Genomic DNA, 22,689 nt, shown 5'->3' with positions numbered 1-22,689 from the left:
TGAGCTGAGATCACGCCACTGCATTCCAGCCTGAATGCAACAGAGCAACTCTGTCTCAAAAAAAAAAAAAAAAAAAAAGTTTTTATATTTCCTTTTTAGACCCCAGTTAATTATTGTGCTTTCTGTGGTGGATATATGTCAATGTGATTGTAATGTGATGCTGGATAATTCTGCATTTAGTTTTGCATATTGTGGCCTCCTCAAAAGCCTTGCATATGCCAGTGTTTTCTCACATTGTGCAGGGCCGTTGTGTGGGATCTCTTTCTTTCCTTGGGTGCTGGACTTTCAGTGATGGCTGGTTCACTCACTGATGAATCTTGTTGCTTACAGGTCCAGGTGCAGGTACAGCAGTCTCCGCAACAGGTCTCGGCTCAGCAGCTTTCCCCACAACTCACCGTTCACCAGCCTGCTGAGCAACCCATCCAGGTCCAGGTGCAGATCCAAGGCCAGGCACCACAGTCAGCAGCCCCCTCCATTCAGACCCCGTCTCTGCAGAGTCCCAGTCCCTCGCAGCTGCAAGCAGCTCAGATCCAGGTGCAGCACGTGCAAGCGGCCCAGCAGATCCAGGCTGCAGAAATCCCGGAGGAGCACATCCCACATCAGCAAATCCAGGCTCAGCTGGTGGCTGGCCAGTCTCTTGCTGGTGGTCAGCAGATCCAAATCCAGACCGTGGGTGCCCTTTCCCCACCACCATCCCAGCAGGGCTCACCCCGGGAAGGGGAGCGGCGGGTTGGCACAGCCAGTGTCCTCCAGCCAGTGAAGAAGCGCAAAGTGGACATGCCCATCACTGTGTCCTACGCCATCTCAGGGCAGCCGGTGGCCACCGTGCTGGCCATTCCACAGGGCCAGCAGCAGAGTTATGTGTCTTTGAGGCCAGACTTGCTGACAGTAGACAGTGCCCACCTGTACAGTGCCACTGGGACCATTACTAGCCCTACAGGAGAAACCTGGACCATCCCTGTTTATTCTGCCCAGCCCCGGGGGGACCCTCAGCAGCAGAGCATTACCCACATTGCCATTCCCCAGGAAGCCTACAACGCAGTTCATGTCAGTGGCTCACCCACGGCCCTGGCAGCTGTAAAGCTGGAGGATGACAAGGAGAAGATGGTGGGCACCACATCTGTAGTAAAAAACTCCCATGAAGAGGTAGTGCAGACCCTTGCAAACTCTCTCTTTCCAGCACAGTTCATGAATGGCAACATCCACATTCCAGTGGCTGTGCAGGCTGTGGCAGGCACGTACCAGAATACGGCTCAAACTGTCCATATATGGGACCCCCAACAGCAGCCGCAGCAGCAAACTCCCCAGGAACAGACGCCACCACCACAGCAACAGCAGCAGCAGCTCCAAGTTACTTGTTCAGTAAGTGAAGACTTACCAGGAGGACAGGCAGTCTGTTCCCTCAGGGCCCAGTGCAGCACAGAGCTTGCCTGGTAACCTCTGGCTTCTTTACTGCTATTAGTTTTACAGTGATACAGTATTTAATATTTGGGAGAAGAGGGCGAGAAACAGCAGGCTATACAACAGGAAAAAGGTTTATCCTGGTACCTAGAGGTAAATGAGATGGCCAGGAATTGCTTTGGAGTTTTGGAGAGGTTTTGGGTTTAGGTATTATGGACACTTCTTTGTAATTTTTTCTCAGGAAGAGTAAAGTTACAGGTATAGATGAATGGGACACCCAAAGTGTGTCCCAGGAGCTGCTTCCTTGTATCATAAGTAAATGGTTCTAGCAAAACACTTGTAGTTTATCAATAGATTACAAACTCATCATTGGAGAAGCTGTGAGATTGTTCTGTTTTTCATCTTTGGGCACACAGTGTGGGTGAATTAGAAAATCTGAAATACCTCTTAATGAGCCTGTTAAAAGTGATCACTGTTGGGAATCTTGAATATGCCACCTATGTGGTAGGACCTCCCAAGAGTGTTACTGTGTTACTTGAAAACAGGCCAGGCCCAGTGGCCACACATGTAATCCTAGCACTTTGGGAGGCTGAGGCGGGCAAATCACCTGAGGTCAGGAGTTTGAGACCATCTTGGTCAACATGGTCAAACCCCGTCTCTTCTAAAAATATAAAAATTAGCCAGGTGTGGTGGTGCATGCCTGTAATCCCAGCTACTCGGGAGGCTGAAGCAGGAGAATTGCTTGAACCCAGGAGGCGGGAGATTGTGATGAGCCAAGGTTGAGGTGAGCCAAGATCACACCACTGCACTCTAACCTGGGGCAACAGAGCAAGATTCTGTCTCAAAACAAACAAAACCTATTAGTGCTGGGTTCTGTGACAGTTGCCTATAATCCCAGCAGTTTGGGAGGCTAAGGTGGGAGGATTCCTTTAGCCCAAGAGTTTGAGATCAGCCTGGGCAATATAGGGAGACCCTATCTGCAAAAAATTAAAAAATATACTCGAGTGTGGTGGCATACACCTGTGGTCCCAGCTTAGATGGGAGGATTGAGCCTGGGAGGTTGAGGCTGCTATGATCATGCAACTGCATTTCAGCCTGGAGGAAAGAGTGAGACCTTGTCTAACAAAAAACAATTGGTGGAATATCTGGTCCCATTAGAGTGGGATATAGGGCCTCTGGTCTTATGGGACTGATGAAGGTGGTGTGCCTCAGTGGGCAAAGGCTCCTGGGAATGCATGTGTGGGAGCTGGCACAAACAAGTTAGATAAGGGACTACACTTAGAAACACGGGCTCTAAGTGATTAAGCAAAGGTTGACCAGGTGTTTTCATAGAGGCAACATTTTATTATCCTAAGTGATATTAAGGACCTGCTAAATATGTAGCTGTTGGGCCTAGAAATAGAACAAGACAAGAGTTTTTGCTTCATACAGCTAAGAGTTGTGAAAGTCAGACTTGATTTCTATTCCTTTAAATTATTTATAAGGCAGAATATTTATGACATACAAAGACAAACTGGGAATTTAGAAACTCTAGGTTAAAAAGGAAACAGCGGTGTCTTTGTGGACAAAATGGGGTTTGAACTGTAGTTAATTTATTTTTGAGACAAGAGTGTTGCTTTGTTTCCCAGGTGGGAGTGTGGTAGTGATCATAATTCACTGTAGCCTCAAACTCCTGGGCTGATAAAATCCTCCTACCTCAACCTCCCAAGTAGCTGGGACTATAGGCACACACTACCACACTTGGTGTGTGTGTGTGTGTGTAGTGTGTATATATATATTTGTAGAGACAGAGTCTCACTGTGTTGCCCAGGCTGGTCTTGATCTCCTGGCCTCATATGATCCTCCTGCCTTGGCCTTTCAGAGTGCTGGGATTACAGACATGAGCCACTGTACCCTACGTTGAACTGGTAAACTGTAGTTTACAGTTTAGATAAATAAAAGAATGGAACAGCATAATTACAAAACCAAGGATAGACAGAAGGGACATGATATGGCCTAAGGCAATGTGAGAAGGGAACTGTGGGAATGGATTAGTATGGGGGTGCGGGAATGAGATTGTTGTCTTCCCAAATTAGAGTTGAGTTTGATCTAATCTGTGGTAGGAAGTCTGGAATTACCTGAATTTATGGTAATAGGAGAAATCAAGTAGCTCTGTGTAGAATTGACTCTGTATAGGAGAAACCAGCCAGTAGATTTGTAGTGGGTCTCTATGCTCAGCTTTTGTTCAAAGAAATGGAGTCCATTAGGCCTCCCCTAGCTCTTCTGGGCCTGATTATCCAATTGCAAGTCAAGGCCTCATTTGGTACTTAATGGTCTCTGTTTATAATTTACATGTCCGGGTCCTCTAACAGAAGATCCTTTCTGGACTTCATTTTAGTAGGCCAGTGTTCTTCATAGGCTGTATCTGATTTGGGAAAGTCTTACAGTGATTAACATGAAGTATTATTATCAGAAATGGAAACATTGGGGATGATCTCAATTTTCCATCCCAAGGGAAAGATGAGTTTGTCTATATATACCACAAACATCCCTCTGCCGTCCTATCCAGACTCTATGCTAGGACCTGGGGAAAAGAGGTGAATAAGACAGTCCACCCTTGGACCACTTTATGGTCACTTGGGGAAGACAGTTGAGTTGAACCCTAAGGGGAACTGGAGACAAAATGTTGTGTTTCTTCATCTGTCACAGGTTAGAGAGGACCATACCTTTTATAAAAGCTCTCATAGGTCCTGTCTTTAAACCAGATTTATGGTGAAATATCACTTCCTTACACCCACCTCCATCTATTGCCCCATTTCTTTGTTCTACTTTATTCTCAGAACTCTCAAAAGCATTGTCGACACAAGCTGGGCTCCATGTGCTATAAAATTTTCCTTCCCTTTTTTTTTTTTTGAGACGGAGTTTCGCTCTTGTTACCCAGGCTGGAGTGCAATGGCGCAATCTCGGCTCACTGCAACCTCCGCCTCCTGGGTTCAGGCAATTCCTCTGCCTCAGCCTCTTGAGTAGCTGGGATTACAGGCACGCGCCACCATGCCCAGCTAATTTTTTGTATTTTTAGTAGAGACGGGGTTTCACCATATTGACCAGGATGGTCTTGATCTCTTGACCTCGTGATCCACCCGCCTTGGCCTCCCAAAGTGCTGGGATTACAGGCTTGAGCCACCGCGCCTGGCCTTTTTTTTTTTTTTTTTAAGATGGAGTCTTGCTCTGTCGCCCAGGGTGTAGTACAGTGGTGCAGTCTTGGCTCAGTGCATCTTCCACCTCCCAGGTTCAAGCAGTTCTCCTGCATTAGCCTCCCTTGTAGCTGAGACTACAGGTGCACATCACCATGCCCGGCTCATTTTTGTATTTTTTTAGTAGAGATAGGGTTTCATCATATTGGTCAGGCTGGTCTCAAAACTCCTGACCTCAGGTAATTCAACCCATGTCAGCCTCCCAAAGTGCTGGGATTACAGGCATGAGTCATTGTGCCTGGCCAAATTTTCTTTTCACCTCATGACTAAATCTGTTCTTGTCAAGGTCAGCAGTGACCAGCCAGTTTAGACCAGCAGGTATGTTTTTAACCTACAGCAACACACAACACAGCAGCCTGTTATTGACACTGTTTTCTTTAGATTTCCATGTTGTTACGCATTCCTGATTTTTCTTCTACCAAGCTGATTCTTCTTTCTTCCCAGGAGCCTTACTGGTGCCTTCTCCTCTCTGAATTGTACATGTTCATGTTCCTCAGGGTTCAGTACTTGGTTCTCTTCTCCCTAAGGGATTTCTTTCCATTGCCATGGTTTTCAGCATCCTCTAGATGATTCTTTCTGCTGCTGAAGATGATAATCACTGATACTGTCTGCCAGTACTATTCACGTTTAACATATTCTTCTAATTTTCACATGAACCTTATGAAGTATGTACTAATACCTCCATTTTACAGATGAAGAAACTCAGAGGTTAAGTGAGAAGCCCACAGCCACACTTAAAAAGTGACAGAATTGACTGGGTGTGGTGGCTCATGCCTGTAGTCCCAGGACTTTGGGAGGTCGAGGCAGGCAGATCACAAGGTCGGAAGTTCAAGATTACACTGGCCATTATGGTGAAACCCTATCTCTACTAAGAAATACAAAAATTAGCTGGGCATGGTGGCTTGTGCCTGTAATCCCCAGCTGCTGGGGAGACTGAGGTAGGAGAATTGCTTCAACTGAGACCTGGGAGGTGGAGGTTGCAGTAAGCTGATACCGTGCTACTGCACTCCAGCCTGGGCTACAGAGCAAGACTCCATCTCAAAAAAAAAAAAAAAAAGGAAAGTGACAGAATTGGTTGGGCACAGTGGCTTATTCCTGTAATTCCAGCACTTTGGGAGACTGAGGCCGGTGGATCACGAGGTCAGAAGCTTTAAGACCAGCCTGATCTACATGGTGAAACCCTGTCTCTACTAAAAATAAAAAAATTAGCTGGTCTTGGTGGTGCATGCCTATAATCCCTGGTACTTGGGAGGCTGAGGCAAGAGAATCGCTTGAATCAGAGAGGCAGAGATTGCAGAGAGCTGAGATCATGCCACTACACTCCAGCCTGGGCAACAGAGCAGATTATCTAAAAAAAATAGAAAATGGTAGACTTGAGATTCAACCCTGGATGGGCCAGCTCTAGAGCCTGTGTCTTAATCCCTGTGTAGCATTGACACGTAAGTTCAAGTCTCTGGGCCATACCTTCCTCTGTTTGGAACCTTTTTCATATATTCACCTGTCTACTTACCAATAAATCCTACTTGGATTTATTGATAATACCTCAGATCTTCATTGGCATCACTTCTAAAACTGTCAAAAACTTCCGTGTCTCAGAAAATGGTGCTGCTCTCCACCCAGTTGTTCAAACCAGAAATGCAGGAGTCATCTTTGTGTCTGCTTTCCCTTACTCCTCACAGCCAGTTCATCAACAAGCCATGTTGCTTGTACAGAATCTCTTACATCATCTCCACTGCCACCACTCTAGACTAGGCCACCAGTACTTGGTTCCATTCTTGTTCTTCAATTTATTCTTCATAGAACAATGAGAATAATCATACAATTTAAGATTATGTCACTTCCTAGCTTAAAACTCGCCAAGGGCTCCCATTATATGTAGGAACAGATGTACATCACATGAATCCAGGAGGCATTGCAGTGACCCGAGATGGCTCCACTGCACTACAGCCTGGGCGACAGTGCAAGACTCCATCTCAAAAAAAGAAAAAGTAGAAGAAAGGGCGAGAATATCTGGGCCTGGCTATAGTCTTGGCTTTGAGCAAGACAACAATTGGTGACAAACTGTTTTTTTTGAGATGGAGTTTTGCATTTGTTGCCCAGGCTGGAGTGCAGTGGCATGATCTTGGCTCACCACAACCTCCGACTCTCGGGTTCAAGCAATTCTTCAAGTCACCAGGATTATAGACATGTGCTACCACACCCAGCTATTTTTTTATTTTCCATAGAGACAGGGTTTCTCTGTGTTGGTCAGGCTGGTCTTGAACTCCTGATCTCAGGTGATCCACTCGCCTTGGCCTCCCAAAGTGTTGTGATTACAGGTGTGAGCCACTGTATCCTGCCGACAAACTTTAACAGAATGGGGGGAAGATGTGTTGCTCCCTGAGCTAAGAAAGTACTTATTGATTGGGTAAAGGGAGGCTTGAGCCTATGGGTGGCGGGGAAGAGGGGACGTATGCATGGCACACTGAGAGGCTTCTGGGGCTATTGGGTCCTCTGGCCCTGAGCTCACCTGCCTTCCTGGCCTGTGCTAGATGTCTTTGAGGGGCATGATGGTTGGCAGTTTATGGAACTATTTCAAAGAAATGGGTGGATAGGTGTGTGTGTGTGTGTGTGTGTGTGTGTGTGTGTGTGTGTGTTCCTTAGATTAGCCAGTGCAAATTGAGTAGACTTAGTTCAATACATCTCGGTATTCTGAGCCTAATGCAAACCTTTGCACACGTTTGTTGAGTTAGCAAGTGAGAGAAACTAGGGTTTTGGGTGATTTGAATTGATTGCTTGATTTTTATAACCTTTGAAAATCCGAGCACATTCTGTTTTGTCTTTTTTTTTTTTTTTTTGAGACAGAGTCTGGCTCTGACGCCCAGGCTGGAGTACAGTGGCACCATCTCGGCTCACTGCAACCTCTGCCTCCCAGGTTCTGATTCTCCTGCTTCAGCTTCCTGAGTAGCTGGAATTACAGGCATATACCACCATACACAGCTAATTTTTATATTTTGATAGAAATGGAGTTTCACCGTGTTGGCCAGTCTAGTCTTGAACTCCTGACCTGAAGTGATCTGCCTGCCTTGGCCTCCCAAAGTCACTGCACCCAGCCCAAGCACATTCTTTGAACATGTGGTAACTCAGTTCTTGCCCTTCGAAATCAGAGTCCAAACTAAAAAAATGGAAAATCTTGGAATTTTAATATTAGGAAGGTATAAAAATCTTCAGAATCTGGCCAGGCATGATGGTTGACACCTGTAATCTCAGCACTTTGGGAGGTGGAGGCGGATGGATCACTTGAGGTCGGGAGTTTGAGACCAGCCTGACCAACATGGTGAAACCCTGTCTCTACTAAAAATGCAAAAATTATTGTATACAGCACAAAAATGCAGTGACCTTGGCTCACCACAACCTCCGCTTCACAGGTTCAAGGAATTCTCCTGCCTCAGCCTCCCAAGTAGCTGGGATTATAGGTGTCTGCCACCGTGGTCTCCAGCCTGGGCAACAGAGGAAGACTGCTCAAAAAAAGAATTGTGAAAAGTAGGAAATATTGACCGTCGGGCACGGTCATGCTTGTAATCCCAGCACTTTGGGAGGACGAGGTGGGTGGATCACAAGGTCAGGAGATTGAGACCATCTTGGCCAACATGTCTCTACGAAAAATACAAAAAATTGGCTGGACATTGTGGCGTGTGCCTGTAATCCAGCTACTCGGGAGGCTAAGGCAGGAGAATTGCTTGTACCAGGGAGTCGGAGGTTGCAGTGAGCTGAGATCATGCCACTGCACTCCAGCCTGGGTAACAGAGACTCCGCCTCAAAAAAAAAAAAAGGAAATATTTAAACATTATTCATACATTCACCTTTTTAATTTTTACTTTTTGAGCCACAGTCTCGCTGTGTTACCCAGGCTGGAGTGCAATGGTACTGTCTTAGCTCACTGCAACCTCCATTTCCCTGGTTCAAGTGACTCTCATGCCTCAGCCTCCCAAGTAGCTGGGATTACAGGTGTGAGCCACCACCTGGCTAACTTGTATTTTTAGTAGAGATTCGGTTTTGCCACTTTTTTTTCTCTAAATGATGGCTCAACTATGGTTGGACATTAAAATCACCTGGGAAGGCCGGATGCCATGGTTCGTGCCAGTAATCCCTGCACTTCGCGAGGCTGAGGCAGGCAGATCACTTGAGGTCAGGAATTTGATACCAGCTGGCAAGATGATTCGATACCAGCCATGTCTACTAAAAATACAAAATTTAGCTGGGCATGCTGGTGCACTGCAATCCCAGTTACTTGGGAGGCTGAGGCAGGAGAATCGCTTGACCTGGGAGGTGAAGGCTGCAGCGAGCAAAGATTGTGTTAGTGCACTTCAGCCTAGGGGACAGAGCTAGACTCCATCTCAAAAAAAAATCACCTGGGAAGCTTTTAAAAATACTGACACTGGTGCCCCTACCTTATACCAGTTAAATCACAATTGCTGGGGATAAGGCCCAGGTGGGTTTTTTTTTTTTTTAAAACAATCCAGATGATTTTAAGGTGCAGCCTAGTTTAAGGTAACTGCTCTGGGCCGAGTGCAGTGGCTCATGCCTGTAATCCCAGCCCTTTGGGAGGCTGAGACAAACAGATCACCTGAGGCCAGGAGTTTGAGGCCAGCCTGGCCAACATGCCAACATGGTGAAACCTTGTCTCTACTAAAAATACAAAAAATAAAAAAAAAAAAAAAAAATCTTAGCCGGGCATGGTGGCAGGTAATCCCAGCTCCTGGGGAGTCTGAAGGAGGAGAATTCCTTGAACCCAGGAGGCAGAGGTTGCAGTGAGCGAAGAGTGAAATTCCATCTCAGAAAAAAAAATTACTACTCTGGACGTTTGGTACACAAAGTGTAGTCTGGTGTCACTCGGGACTTTCTTAGAAATGCAGTCTCAGTTCCCAACCTTTTCAATCAGAATATGCATTTCGTTAAAATCCCCAAGTAATTTGATTTCACATTAAAGATTGTGGGAGCAGTGCTTTGAGCCAGTAGTTCTCAGTGGTGACCAAACTTTTTTACTCAAGGAGTTGTTTTTTTCCTCCCTCCATCGAAATGGAGTCTTGCTCTGTCATCAGACTGGAGTGCAGTGGTGTGATCTTACTCAAGGAGTTTTTAAAAAATTGATACTTCTGCTCCCCCTTAGAGAGATTCTGGGGTAAGTCTGGCTATTAGGGTTTTTTAATAAAAGATTTGACCAGGCATGGTGGCTCACGCCTGTAATTTCAGCACTTTGGGAGGCCAAGGTGGGTGGATCACCAGAGGTCAGGAGTTCAAGACCAGCTTGACCAGCATGGCAAAATCCCATCTCGTCTGAAATTACAAAATTAGCTGAGCATGGTGGTGCATACCAGTAATTCCAGCTACTTGGGAGGCTGAGGCAGGAGAATCTCTTGAATTCAGGAGGCGGAGGTTGCAGTGAGCTGAGATTGTGCCATTGCACTCCAGCCTGGACAAAAGTGAAACTCTGAAAAAAAAGATTTAACAGTGCAGCTGAGAAGCACTGCACTAGCCCAGTTGCAGTGCTGCTTTTGCTGTCCCTGAGTTAAGAAGTAGAACTCCAAAGCTGCTTAAAAGTAGGACAGCAAGGAATAGAGAGATATTTTCTTAAATAAATGAACTATACATAACATTTTTCTGGCAATTTTGCAGAAGGATCTAATACAAAACAATACTGACACATTTTCATGGTTTCTCTCCCATAGGCTCAGACTGTCCAGGTTGCTGAAGTTGAACCACAATCACAGCCACAGCCTTCCCCAGAACTTCTGCTTCCAAATTCTTTGAAGCCTGAAGAAGGGCTTGAAGTATGGAAAAACTGGGCCCAGACCAAGAATGCTGAACTAGAGAAAGATGCTCAGAACAGATTGGCACCCATTGGGAGTGAGTGTTTGGGAAGAAGAGTGGGCTCTGTCTAAAATACAGCAGGAAGACAAAATGGCAGAAAAGTGGTATCCCCTATCTTGGAGCCAAGAGAGCAAAATTTGAAATAGTATGTTGAATTCAAGCCTAGCAACAAGCAGTACTGACCTTGTGTACATAAGAAGCAGGATGTGTGGGGTTTGCCCAAAACCAGGTATTTTTAGACATAATGGGTTTCTGGAGTTGACCCTACCAGACCTGAGCAAAATGGCTTCTGGGAGGAAATGGGGACCAAGGAGTATGCGGTCAAGGTCCTTCTTTCTTGGCATTAGGCTCATACTCACGTTGTAGGCCTGTTCTGACATTACAGATGTAAGACATTACAGTAGATACAAGTGACCATTTCTAGCCCAGCACCCTGATGGGCAGTATCTGTTCTGAGCTTTTCAGATATGGACCCACAGGACCTCCATTCATCCTGGATTGCCAGGACCTCCATTCATCTTTGGGGCTTCTGTTGCAGGGCGCCAACTGCTGCGATTCCAGGAAGATCTCATCTCCTCTGCTGTGGCAGAGTTGAATTATGGGCTCTGTCTAATGACACGGGAAGCTCGAAATGGAGAAGGTGAACCCTATGACCCAGATGTGCTCTACTACATTTTCCTGTGTATTCAAAAGGTAGGAAACAGATCTTCTCAAGAACATGTTTGATCTGGGTTCTTGTTGTGTATTTGCTAGTTTAGTTAGTAAAATGACAAGCAAGAAGGTAAGGAACTCTTTCTCTTTCAGGTATATAGTGAGTTTTAAAATACATATTTTTTTAAGTCTTTTTTTTTTTTTTTTTTTTTTTTTTTTGAGACGGAGTCTTGCCCGGTCACTCAGACTGGAGTGCTGTGGCACCATCTGGGCTCACTGCAACCTCTGCCTCCCGAGTTCGAGTGATTCCCAGTAGTAGCTGGGGTTCTAGGCACCTCACACCCGGCTAATTTTTGTATTGTTAGTAGAGATTTTTCAATTTGTTGGCCAGGCTGGTCTCAAAACTCCTGACATTATGATCCACCCACCTTGGGTGTTGGGATTACAGGTGTGAGCCACCGCACCTGGCCTTTTTTAAGTTTTAAAAACCTACATATTCACTTTAGAAAATTAGAGCCAGTGCTAGGTGCTGGTGGCTCACGCCTGTTACCCCAGTGCTTTGGGAGGCCAAAGCAGGTGGGTCTCTTGAGGTCAGGAGGAGTTGAAGATGACCAGCCTGGCCAACATGATGAAACGCTGTCTACTAAAAATATAAAAATTTGCCCGGTGTGGTGGTGCCCACCCGTACTCCCTGCTAGCTGGGAAGCTAAGGCACAAGAATTGCTCGAACCTCGGAGGTAGAGGTTGTAGTGAGCTGAGATCATGCCATTGCACTCCAGCATGGATGACTCTTTCTCAAAAATTCGGGAAAAAAAAAAGCCGGACAAGATGTAATCCCAGCACTTTGGGAGGCTCAGGCAGAAGGTTCTCTTGAGCCCCAGGAGTTTGAGACCAGCCTAGGCATCATGGTGAAATCCTGTCTCTACAAAAAATTAGCCGGGATTGATAGTGCTCACCTGTAGTTCTAGCTACTTGGGAGGCTGAGGTGGGAGGATTGCTTGAGCCCCAGAAGTTGGGGCTGTAGTGAGTCATGAGTATGTCACTATACTCCAGCCTAAGTGACAGAGTGAGACCCTGTCTCAAAAACAAAAAAAAAAGAAAAAAAACCAGGAGTGGTGGTGCATACCTGTAGTCCCAGCTATTTGGGAGATTGAGGCAGGAGGATCCCTTGAGCCCAGGAGTTCAAGGCTGTGGTCAGGTATGATTAAGCCATTGTCCTTCAGTCTGGGCAACAGAATGAGACCTTGTCTCTTAAAAAATAAATACATAAAATCATAAAGTAGGAAAACAAACACTATTCATCATCCTACTACCTAGAGAAACTTCTGTTACATTATTGGTAATTACCTTGCAGCCATTCACTTTTATTATAAATCACAAAGCATTAATGTAACACTTTTCTTTTTGTTAAAGTAAACATGGTTTTCATGAAAGTAATTTATTCAAAACAAAGTCTTGTGCTAGTATAGAGCTTTTCTTCTCGTTGTTTTCTGCATTAGCACCAAATAGTTATTTAAAGGAGTGTGGAATAATATACCAATGTAGTTAGGTTTTCAGGACATCTGTGGTGAAGCATAACAGAGAAATTTATAGACTGGCAATTCAGGGGATCAGAGGTGGATTTTTTTTTTTTTTTTGAGACAGTTGTGCTCTTTGTTTCCCAGGCTGGAGTGCAATGGTGTGATTTCGGCTCACTGCAACCTCCACCTCCCAGGTTCAAGCGATTCTCCTGTCTCATCCTCCCATGTAGCTAGGATTACGGGTGTCTACCACCACACCCAGCTAATTTTTATATTTTTAGTAGAGACAGGGTTTCACCATGTTGGCCAGGCTGGTCTTGAACTCTTGACCTCAGGTGATATGCCTGCCTCAGCTTCCAAAAGTGCTGAGATTAGAGACATGAGCCACCGCGTCCGGCCAGATTTCTTAGTGTTCAAAGGATCTTGAGGAGAAACCTGCAGTATAATAGGACAAGGGTTACTGGTTGGGACTCATCCTGCTGCCTAGCTTTGACAAATGTGTGCCTCCTAGCTTTTTCCTCTTTCATTGATCCTATCCTAAGTACTATGTGAATTGCTTTACATGCTTTCATTGTGTGCTCTCCCCAGTCCTAGAAGACAGATACTGTCATCTCCATTTACAGGCAAGGAAACTGAGCCCCAGAAATTAAAAGACTTGCACATGTTATTTAACTTATACAATATCTAATGGAAGGCAAAGCCTATTCATGATTTTTCCACCACAAAACAATGCCTGGCTTGGGGGAAATAGCATTCACATTGTATGCCTTATTTACCCAACTTTCAAGAATGAGCTTTCAGTCACATGAGCTTAAGCATACTATGAAAGTGTTACATGCTGGTGCCTTGGTTTGTTGAGGTGTGAATGGGTGGGGAAGGACAGTAGTACTGGTAGAAAAATACATTTATATCCCCTGAAAGCCTTGTTCAGGAGACTACCAATAACTTCTGTTGATTGTTTTTCTTTTAGTATCTTTTTGAAAATGGAAGGGTAGATGACATTTTCTCCGATCTTTATTATGTTCGGTTCACGGAGTGGCTACATGAAGTTCTGAAGGATGTTCAGCCCCGGGTCACTCCACTTGGTAAGAGTCTCCCTTGTCCTTGGATGTCTATCTCAGCTGGATTTAAAAAAGATCAACAGTAGCTGGGTGAGGTAGCTCTTGCCTGTAACCCCAGCACTTTCTGAGCCTGAGGCAGGCAGATCACCTGAGGTCAGGAGTTCCAGACCAGCCTGACCAACGTGGAGAAACCCCTTCTCTACCAAAACTACAAAATTAACTGGGCATTGGGCATGGTGGCACATGCCTGTAATCCCAGGTATTCAGGAGGCTGAGGCGGAAGAATCGCTTGAACCCAGGAGTTGGAAGTTGTGGTGAGCCCACATCACGCCATTGCACTCCATCCTGGGAAACGAGTGAAACTCTGTCTCAAAAAAAAAAGGAGAAAAATCAACAGCTTCTGTGGTTGGCTGTGAAATAGCATGTGGGTGAGGCGGCTATAAATCCCAGACTGCAGCAGTATTGGCCACTGTGCTACTTGCCCTGATAGGCAAGAGACATTGCTCACCAGAGAACCCTGCTGGTCCCAGTGTGGGAAGGACACAGGAACAAGCAGAACTAGTGGGGTAGTTACTGTCTTCCTTTTCTATTAAAATGTATTGATTAAAATTAGAATCATAATTAAAAATTATGGACAGTTTTATCTGTAGAGTATAGTTTTTGCTTTACTAACAGGCAACCTTCTGGACAGCATGTTCTCTTGAAACAAAAGCGTAGGTTATTCAGGGCTTTTGTTTTTTGTTTTGTTTCTTTGAGACGGAGTCTCACTTTGTTGCCCAGGCTGGAGTGCAATGGTGCAATCTTGGCTCACCGCAACCTCTGCATCCCGGGTTCAAGTGATTCTCCTGCCTTAGCTTCCAGTAGTTATTACAGGCATTAGCCACCATGCTAGGCCTCTTTGTTTTTTTTTTTAAAAAAAAAAAAAAACATGGTCTTGGTATGTTACTGAGATGGCCCTCAAACTCTTGAGCTCAAGTGATCCTCCTGCCTTGGCCTCCTGAGTAGCTGGGGCTATAGGCATGTGCTACCATGCTCAGCTATTTTTGTTTTTAATAGACTTTGTTTTTTGTTTTTATGAGATGGAGTTTCACTCTTGTTGCCGAGGCTAGAGTGCAACAGTGCAATCTTGGCTCACTGCAACCTCTGCCTACTGGGTTCAAGGGATTCTCCTATCTAAGATTCCCAAGTAGCTGGGATTACAGGCACATGCCACCTTGCCTGGCTAATTTTTTTTTTTGGAAACGGAGTCTCATTCTGTTGCCCAGGCTGGAGTGCAGTGGCGTGATCTCTGCTCACTGCAACCTCTGCCTCCTAGGTTGAAACGATTCTCCTGCCTCAGCCTGAATCTAGGATTCAGTTGCTAGGATTATAGGTTTGTGCCATCATGCCCGGCTAATTTTTGTATTTTTAGTAGAGACGGGGATTTCACCATGTTGGTCAGGCTGCTCTGGAACTCCTGACCTTGTGATCCGCCCGCCTCGGCTTCCCAAAGTGCTGGGATTACTCGCATGAACCACTGCACTCAGCCCAATTTTTGTATTTTTAATAGAGATGGGGTTTCATCATATTGGTCAGGCTGGTCTCAAACTCCTGACCTCAGGTGATCCACTTGGTTTGGCTTCCCAAAGTGCTAGATTACAGACGTGAGCCAACATGCCTGGCCAATAGACTTTATTTTTTAGAGTACTTTCAGATTTTTAGAAAAATTAGCAATAAGCACAGAGAATTTCCAAGTATCTCCTTAAGTATATACCCTCACACACATTTTTTCCTATCAATAACATGGTGCATTAGTGTGGTACATTTTTTACAATTGATGAACAAATATTGATACATTATTATTAACTATAGTTCATAGTGCCATGAACCGTATTATTGTGTTACACATTCTGGTTTATATTTTGAATCTATTGTACATTCTGGGTTTTGATAAATGTATGATGACATGTATCGCCATCATGGTGTCCTACAGAATGTTTCACTACCCTAAAAAATACCTCTTCTGGGCTGGGCACAGTGGCTTATGCCTGTGATCCCAGCACTTTGGGAGGCCAAGGTGGGCAGATCACCTGAGGTTGGGAGTTTCAGACCAGCCTGACCAACATGGAGAAACCCCATCTCTACTAAAAATACAAAATTAGCGGGGCGTGTTGGCGCATGGCTGTAATCCCAGCTGCTCAGGAGGCTGAGTCAGGAGAATCGGTTGAACCTGGGAGGCGGAGGTTGCAGTGAGCTGAGATCACACCATTGTACTCTAGCCTGGGCAACAAAAGCGAAACTCCATCTCAAAAACAAGCCAGGCACAGTGGCTCATTTCTGTAATCCCAGCACTTTGCGGGGCAGAGGCAAGTGGATCATGAGGTCAGAAGTTCAAGACCAGCCTGGGCAATATAGTGAAACCCCATCTCTACTAAAAATAGAAAAATTAGCTGGGCATGGTGGTGCATGCCTGTCATCCCAGCAACTACAGATGCTGAAAGAGGAGGATTGCTTGAACCCAGGAGTTCAAAGCTGCAGTAAGCAATGATCATGCAACTGTACTCTAGCCCGGGTGACAGGCCAAGACCCCATCTCTTAAAAAAATAATAATCAGTACAGTGGCTCATGCCTGTTATCCCAGCATTTTGGGAGACCAAGGCAGGTGGATCACTTGAGACCAGGAGCTTGACACCAGCCTGGCCAACACATAAAACCCCATCTGTACTAAAAATACAAAAATTGGCTGGGTGGTCGCTCGTGGCTGTAATCCCAGCAGTTTGGGAGGCCAAGGCAGGTGGATCACGAGGTCAGGAGATTGAGAACATCCTGGGTAACACGGTGAAACCTTGTCTCTACTAAAAATATAAAAAATTAGCTGAGTGTGGTGACGTGTCTGTAGTCCCAGCTACTTGGGAGGCTGAGGCAGAAGAATTACTTTAACTTGAAGGCAGAGGTTGCAGTGAGCCAAGACCATGCCACTGCACTCCAGCCTGGGTGACTGAGTGAGACTCCTTCTCAAAACAAAAAAAGGACTAGCAGCTTGGCACGGTGGCTCATGCCCATAATCCAAGAACTTTGGGAGACTAAGGTGGAAGGATCGCTTGAGCGCAGGAGTTTGGGACCAGCCTGGTCAACAATGCAAGATCCTATCTCATTCGTAATGTGTAGGCTGGGCGTGGTAGCTCACAGTCAGAATATGAGCACTTTGGGAGGCCATGGTGAGAGGATTGCTTGAGCCCAGGAATTCAGGACCAGCCTAGGCAACATGGTGAGATCCCATCTCTACCAAAAAATAAACCACACACACACACATACACATTAAATATCTGACCAGATAATCTCACCAAAGAAGATGCATAGATGGCACATAAATATATGAAAAGATGGGCTGGGCACGGTGGCTCACACCTGTAATCCTAGCACTTTGGGAGGCCAATTCAGGTGCATCACTTGAGGTCAGGAGTTCAAGACCAGCCTGGCCAATATGGTGAAACCCCATCTCTACTAAAAATACAAAAATTAGCTAGGCATGGTGGTATGCATCTGTAATCCCTTCAACTTGGGAAGCCGAGGCAATAGAATTGCTTGAACCTAACAGGCAGAGGTTGCAGTGAACGGAGATTGCATGCCACTGCACTCCAGCCTGGGCTACAGAAGGAGAATCAGTCTCGAAAAAATAAAATAAAAGATGCTCTCATCAGGTGGCACCAGAGAGTTGCAAATTGAAATAATGAAATACTACTGCACATTTATTAGAATGGCTAAAATTCAAAACACTGACAGCACCAAATGCTGACATGTGTAGGGAATAACATCCTTTATTGCTTGTGGAAATTTAAAATGACACAACCACTTGGGAAGACATTTGGCAGTTTCTTAAAAAAGTAAACATATTGTTGCCTTATGATGCAGCGGTTGTACTCCTTGGCATTCAAAGAAGTTCACACAAATATCTGAGTTTTAATCCCTGTTACAGCCATTTATTAAAATGTATGCTGCTTAACCCTTTTTTAAAAAAGCTTATGGTTGGGCAAGGTGGCTCATACCTGTTATCAGCACTTTGGGAGGCCAACAGCCTGGCCAACATGTTGAAACCTCATCTCTACTAAAAATACAAAAAAATTAGCCAGGCTTGGTGGCAGGTGCCTGTAATCCTAGCTGCTTGGGAGGTTGAGGCAAGAGAATTGCTTGAACCCGGGAGTCAGAGGTTGCAGTGGGCCGAGATTGCGCACTCCTGCACTCCAGCCTGGGCAACAGAGTGGGACTCTGTCTCGAAGGAAAAAAAAAAAACTTAACTGGTTAGACAAATTTTTTGAGTGCCTCCTAAGTGCCAGGCAATATTCCAGGTGCCGGTGAATATATCTGAAGACAATGGAGCTTGCACTGTAGTAAGGCAACAGTATATAAAGAAGCAAGTTAACTTAAGTACTTTGTCTTTTTTTTTTCCCTCTCTTTTTGAGGAGAAGGTCTTGCTGTATATCCCAGGCAGGCCTCAAACCCCTCTGTCTTCCCACCTCTGCCTCCCTAAGAGCTGGGATTACAGGGGTGAGCTACTGCGCCCAGCAATTTAAGTACTTTGAAGAACAGAACACAAATGGAAAGTGTTAAGAGTGTTACAAGGGATGGCTATCATTGAAACAGACGTGAGTGACTACATCACTCTAAATAATTTGGAAGTTTTCAAGCCAAGTATGGTTATACAGATTTCACTTTTTACTCTGTTATTATGGAAGTTTCAAACATATATAAAAGTAAACACAATAAATTCATGAACTTCCCCATGTACCCATTTTCCATGCCAAATCTTTTTTGTTGCTGTTTTTTAATTCCTTTTGTTTGTTTGTTTTAAAATTATTTTTTCATGGTAAACCTTATATATACCACTACCAGTTTCCCCTCTTCTGTATTGGAAGTAAATTTTAGATACTTGATCCATAATTTTTTTTATATGGAGTCTCTCTGTGTCACCCAGGCTGGAGTGCAGTGGTGCAGTCTCAGCTCACTGCCGCCTCCACCTCCTGGGTTCAAGTGATTCTACTGTTACAGCCTCTGAATAGGGATTATAGGCGTCTGCCACTACACCCAGCTAATCTGTGTTTTCAGTGGAAATGGGGTTTCATCATGTTGGCCAGTCTGGTCTCAAATTCTTGACCTCAAGTGATCTGCCCTCCTTGACCCTCCAAAGTGCTGGAATTACAGCGTGAGCCACAGTGACTGGCCCAATATTTATACATGCATACACACACACACACACACACACACACACATCTCACAATTCCATTGTCATACCCTTTTTTTTTTTTTTTTGAGGCAGAGTCTCACTCTGTCACCCAGACTGGAGTGCAGTGGAACAATCTCAGCTCACTGTAACCTCTGCCTCCTGGGTTCAAACAATTCTTGTGCCTCCACCTCTTGAGTAGCTGGGACCACAGGTGTGCACCACCACACCCAGGTAATTTTTGGTATTTTTAGTTGAGATGTGCTTTTGCCATGTTGGCCAGACTGATCTCAATCTTCTGGCCTCAAGTCATTGGCCTGTCTCAGCCTCCCAAAGTGCTGGGTTTACAGGCATGAGCCACTGGGCCCAGACTATCATACTTTTTTTTTTTTTTCCATTTTATTTTATTTTATTTTTTTAGAGACAGGATTTCACCATGTTGGCCAGGCTGGTCTTGAACTCCTGACCTCAAGCAATCCACTCGCCTCGGCCTCCCAAAGTGCTGGGATTACAGGTGTGAGCCACTGCGCCCGGCCATACTTTTTTATTTTTAATTTTTATTTTGTTTTGAGACAGTCTCACTTTGTCACCTGGGCTGGAGTGCAGTGACACAATCTTGGCCTACCTCCCAGATTCAAGCGATTCTCCTGCCTCAACCTCTTGAGTAGCTGGGATTACAAGCATGATCCACAACACCCGGCTAATTTTTGTATTTTTAGTAGAGACAGGGTTTTACCACGTTGGCCAGCTGGTCTCAAACTCCTTACCTCAGGTGATTCGCCCACCTTGGCCTCCCAAAGTGTTGGGATTACAGGCATGAGCATGAGCCACCATGCCTGGCTCATACTTTAAAAAATAATAAACAGTTGGGCATGGTGGCTAACGCCTGTAATCCCAGCACTTTGGGAGGATGAGGCGGGTGGATCATGAGGTCAGGGGTTCGAGACCAGCCTGGCCAACATGGTGAAACCCTGTCTACTAAAAATTTAAAAAAAGGGTAGCCAGGCATGGTGGCGGGCCCTTAAACTTGGGAGGCGGAGGTTGCAGTTAGTGGAGATCTCGCCATTGCACTCCAGCCCAGGCAACAGTGTGAGACTTTCTCTCAAAATAAAATAAATTAAAAAGTATATACGTGTCATTAAAAGTCTACCCTTTATTAAAATTTCTAATAGTATCATAAATTTCATTATTTTGATTTATCTGAATAAAGGTTAAAAAAATGTCTACATATTGAAATTGGCTATGTCTTTTTTTGTTTGCTTTTGAGACAGAGTCTCTCTCTGTCACCCAGGTCGGAGTGATGTGGCAAGATCTCCGCTCGCTCTAACCTCCGTCTCCTGGGTTCAAGTGATTCTCATGCCTCAGCATCCTGAGTAGCTGAGACTACAGGCAGGTACCACCATGCCCAGTTAATTTTTGTATTTTTAGTAGAGACAGGGCTTTAACATGTTGGCCAGTCTGGTCTTGAACTACTGCCCTCAGGTGATCTTCCCCTGCCTTGGCCTCCCAAAGTGCTGGGATTACAGGCATGAGCCACTGTGCCCTGCCCAGCTATGTTTTTTTAATATTTGCTTTTTGTTTGTTTGTTTGTTTGTTTTGAGATGGAGTCTTGCCCTGTCACCCAGGCTGGAGTGCAGGGGCGTGATCTCGGCTCACTGCATCCTCCAACTCCCGGGTTCAGGCAATTCTCCAACCTCAGCCTCCTAAGTAGCTGGGACTATAAGTGCATGCTGCCATGCCCAGCTAATTTCTATGTTCTTTTAGTAGAGATGGGGTTTCACCATGTTGGCCAGGTTGGTCTCGAACTCCTGACCTCCTGTCATCCGCCTGCCTAGGCCTCCCAAAGTGTTGGGATTAGAGGCATGAGCCACTGCATGCTGCCAGTTTTTTGTATTTCAGTAGAGACGGCTTTTTACTGTGTTGCCCAGGCTAGTTGACAACTCCTGAGCTCAGGCAATCTGCCTGCCTCAGCCTCCCAAAGTGCTGGAATTGCAGGTATGAGCCACCACTCCCAGCCTTAATGTTTACTGCTAATCCTAATTTCCTCCTCCCTTTTGTCTTACAATATATTCATGGAAGAAACTAGCCTTTGAAATTGTCAGAGTCTTATTTTTGCTGATTGCACCCAGTGTAGTTTAACACATTCTTTTTTCCTTATGTATTTATGGTTGATTGGTAGTTGAATACACAGATTGATTCTGGTTTTTTGGTTTTCTTTTTGGTAAGATTATTTCCTAGTTGCCCTTTCTAAGAGATGAAATCTCGCATTATCACCTAGGCTGGATTGTGTGATGTGAACACAGCTTGCTGCAGCCTCAGCCTTCTTGGTTCAAGCAATCCTCCCACCACAGTTCTCCAAGTAGCTGGGGACTACAGGTGCATCCCACCATGCCTGGCTAATTTTTGTATTTTTTTTTGTAGATATGGGGTTTTGCCATGCTGCCCAGACTGGTCTCGAACTCCTGAGCTTAGGCAATCCGCACACTTTGGCCTCTCAAAGTATGGGGATTAAAGGCATGAGCTACCATGCCTGGCCCTAACTTTCCATCTTTAACTCTTTGGATTCATAATCGTATAGATTATATAGAAGAGGCTTGGTTATTTTTGGTTTTGTTTTCCTTTGCTTACCAGTTTTTACAAAACTGAGGTAGTTCACCAGCTTCTCTCAGTGATGTCCAATTAAGGTTTTCTTGTTTTATTTTAAAAGTCATTGTGGGCTGGGCGCAGTGGCTCACACCTGTAATCCCAGCACTTTGGGAGGCCAAGGCAGATGGATCACAAGGTCAGGAGTTCAAGACTAGCCTGGCCAACATGGTGAAACCTCATCTCTACTAAAAATACAAAAATTAGCTGGGCATGGTGGCACTTGCCTGTAATTCCAGCTTCTCTGGAGGATGAGGCAGGAGAATTGCTTGAACTGGGACCTGGATGACGAAGGTTGCAGTGAGCCAAGATTGTGCCACTGCACTCCTGCCTGGGCTACAGAGCGAGACTCCATCTCAAAAAAAAAAAAAAGGCATTGTGAACTTACAGATTTAAACATATTTAATGAGACTCAGCTCATTGCAATAAAAATGTCTCATCATTGGCCGTTAGGAGCCTCTTTAGATTGACTCCTAAGTCATTTTGACACGACCCTAGTATTCTTTCTTGATTTCTGATTTGACAGAATGTTTATCCCATCGTGGACATTTCTTGTCCTAATGTAGAATCCTTAAGTTCTGGACCCTGGTTCTTTTTAATTTTTTTGAGACGGAATTTCGCTCTTGTTGCCCAGGCTGGAGTGCAATGGTATGATCTCTGTTCACCGAAACCTCCGCCTCCCGGATGTAAGCAAATCTTCTGCCTCAGCTTCCCAAGTAGCTGGGATTACAGGCATGCACTACTATGCCCAGCTAATTCTGTATTTTTAGTAGAGACCGGGATTCTCCATGTTGGTCAGGCTGGTCTCAAACTCCCGACCTCAGGTGATCCACCAACCTTGGCGTCCCAAAGTGCTGGGATTACAGGCATGAGCCACTGTGCCCAGCCCAAGCCTGGTTCATTTTATTGGGAAATGGTATTTCAGTACCTTACTCTGTATGCTAGGGGTGCTTATTATACCTACATTGGTCTTGGTTTCTAGCATCTTTTGTGGGCAGAACTAGAAATTGTTTTTAAATATAAAATATATCTTTTTGGTCCCTGTAGTTCCGATTTAGAACTATAAGGCTACTGCCTTAGGGTTTTTTTGTTTTTTTTTTTTGTTTTTTTCTGTAGCTCCTTACTCACATGCT

General features: G+C 45.0%; 1 protein-coding gene across 11 annotated transcripts in view; it reads left to right on the top strand.

The window, feature by feature from the left end:
- Positions 1-22,689, top strand: part of QRICH1 (glutamine rich 1) — a 55,059-nt gene that overhangs the window by 24,621 nt on the left and 7,749 nt on the right. For all 11 annotated transcript variants that reach the window (XM_035275437.3, XM_035275443.3, XM_035275444.3 and 8 more), the window contains 4 exons: positions 331-1,362; positions 10,343-10,520; positions 11,023-11,177; positions 13,626-13,740. In XM_035275437.3, the coding sequence (XP_035131328.1) occupies positions 331-1,362; positions 10,343-10,520; positions 11,023-11,177; positions 13,626-13,740 (1,480 nt within the window). The remainder of the gene's footprint in view (positions 1-330; positions 1,363-10,342; positions 10,521-11,022; positions 11,178-13,625; positions 13,741-22,689) is intronic.

This window comes from Callithrix jacchus, chromosome 15 (genome assembly GCF_049354715.1).
Source record: "Callithrix jacchus isolate 240 chromosome 15, calJac240_pri, whole genome shotgun sequence".
Lineage (NCBI taxonomy): Eukaryota > Metazoa > Chordata > Mammalia > Primates > Cebidae > Callithrix > Callithrix jacchus.
Note: the sequence above shows the minus strand (reverse complement) of the source record. Positions and strands in the feature narration are given on the sequence as shown.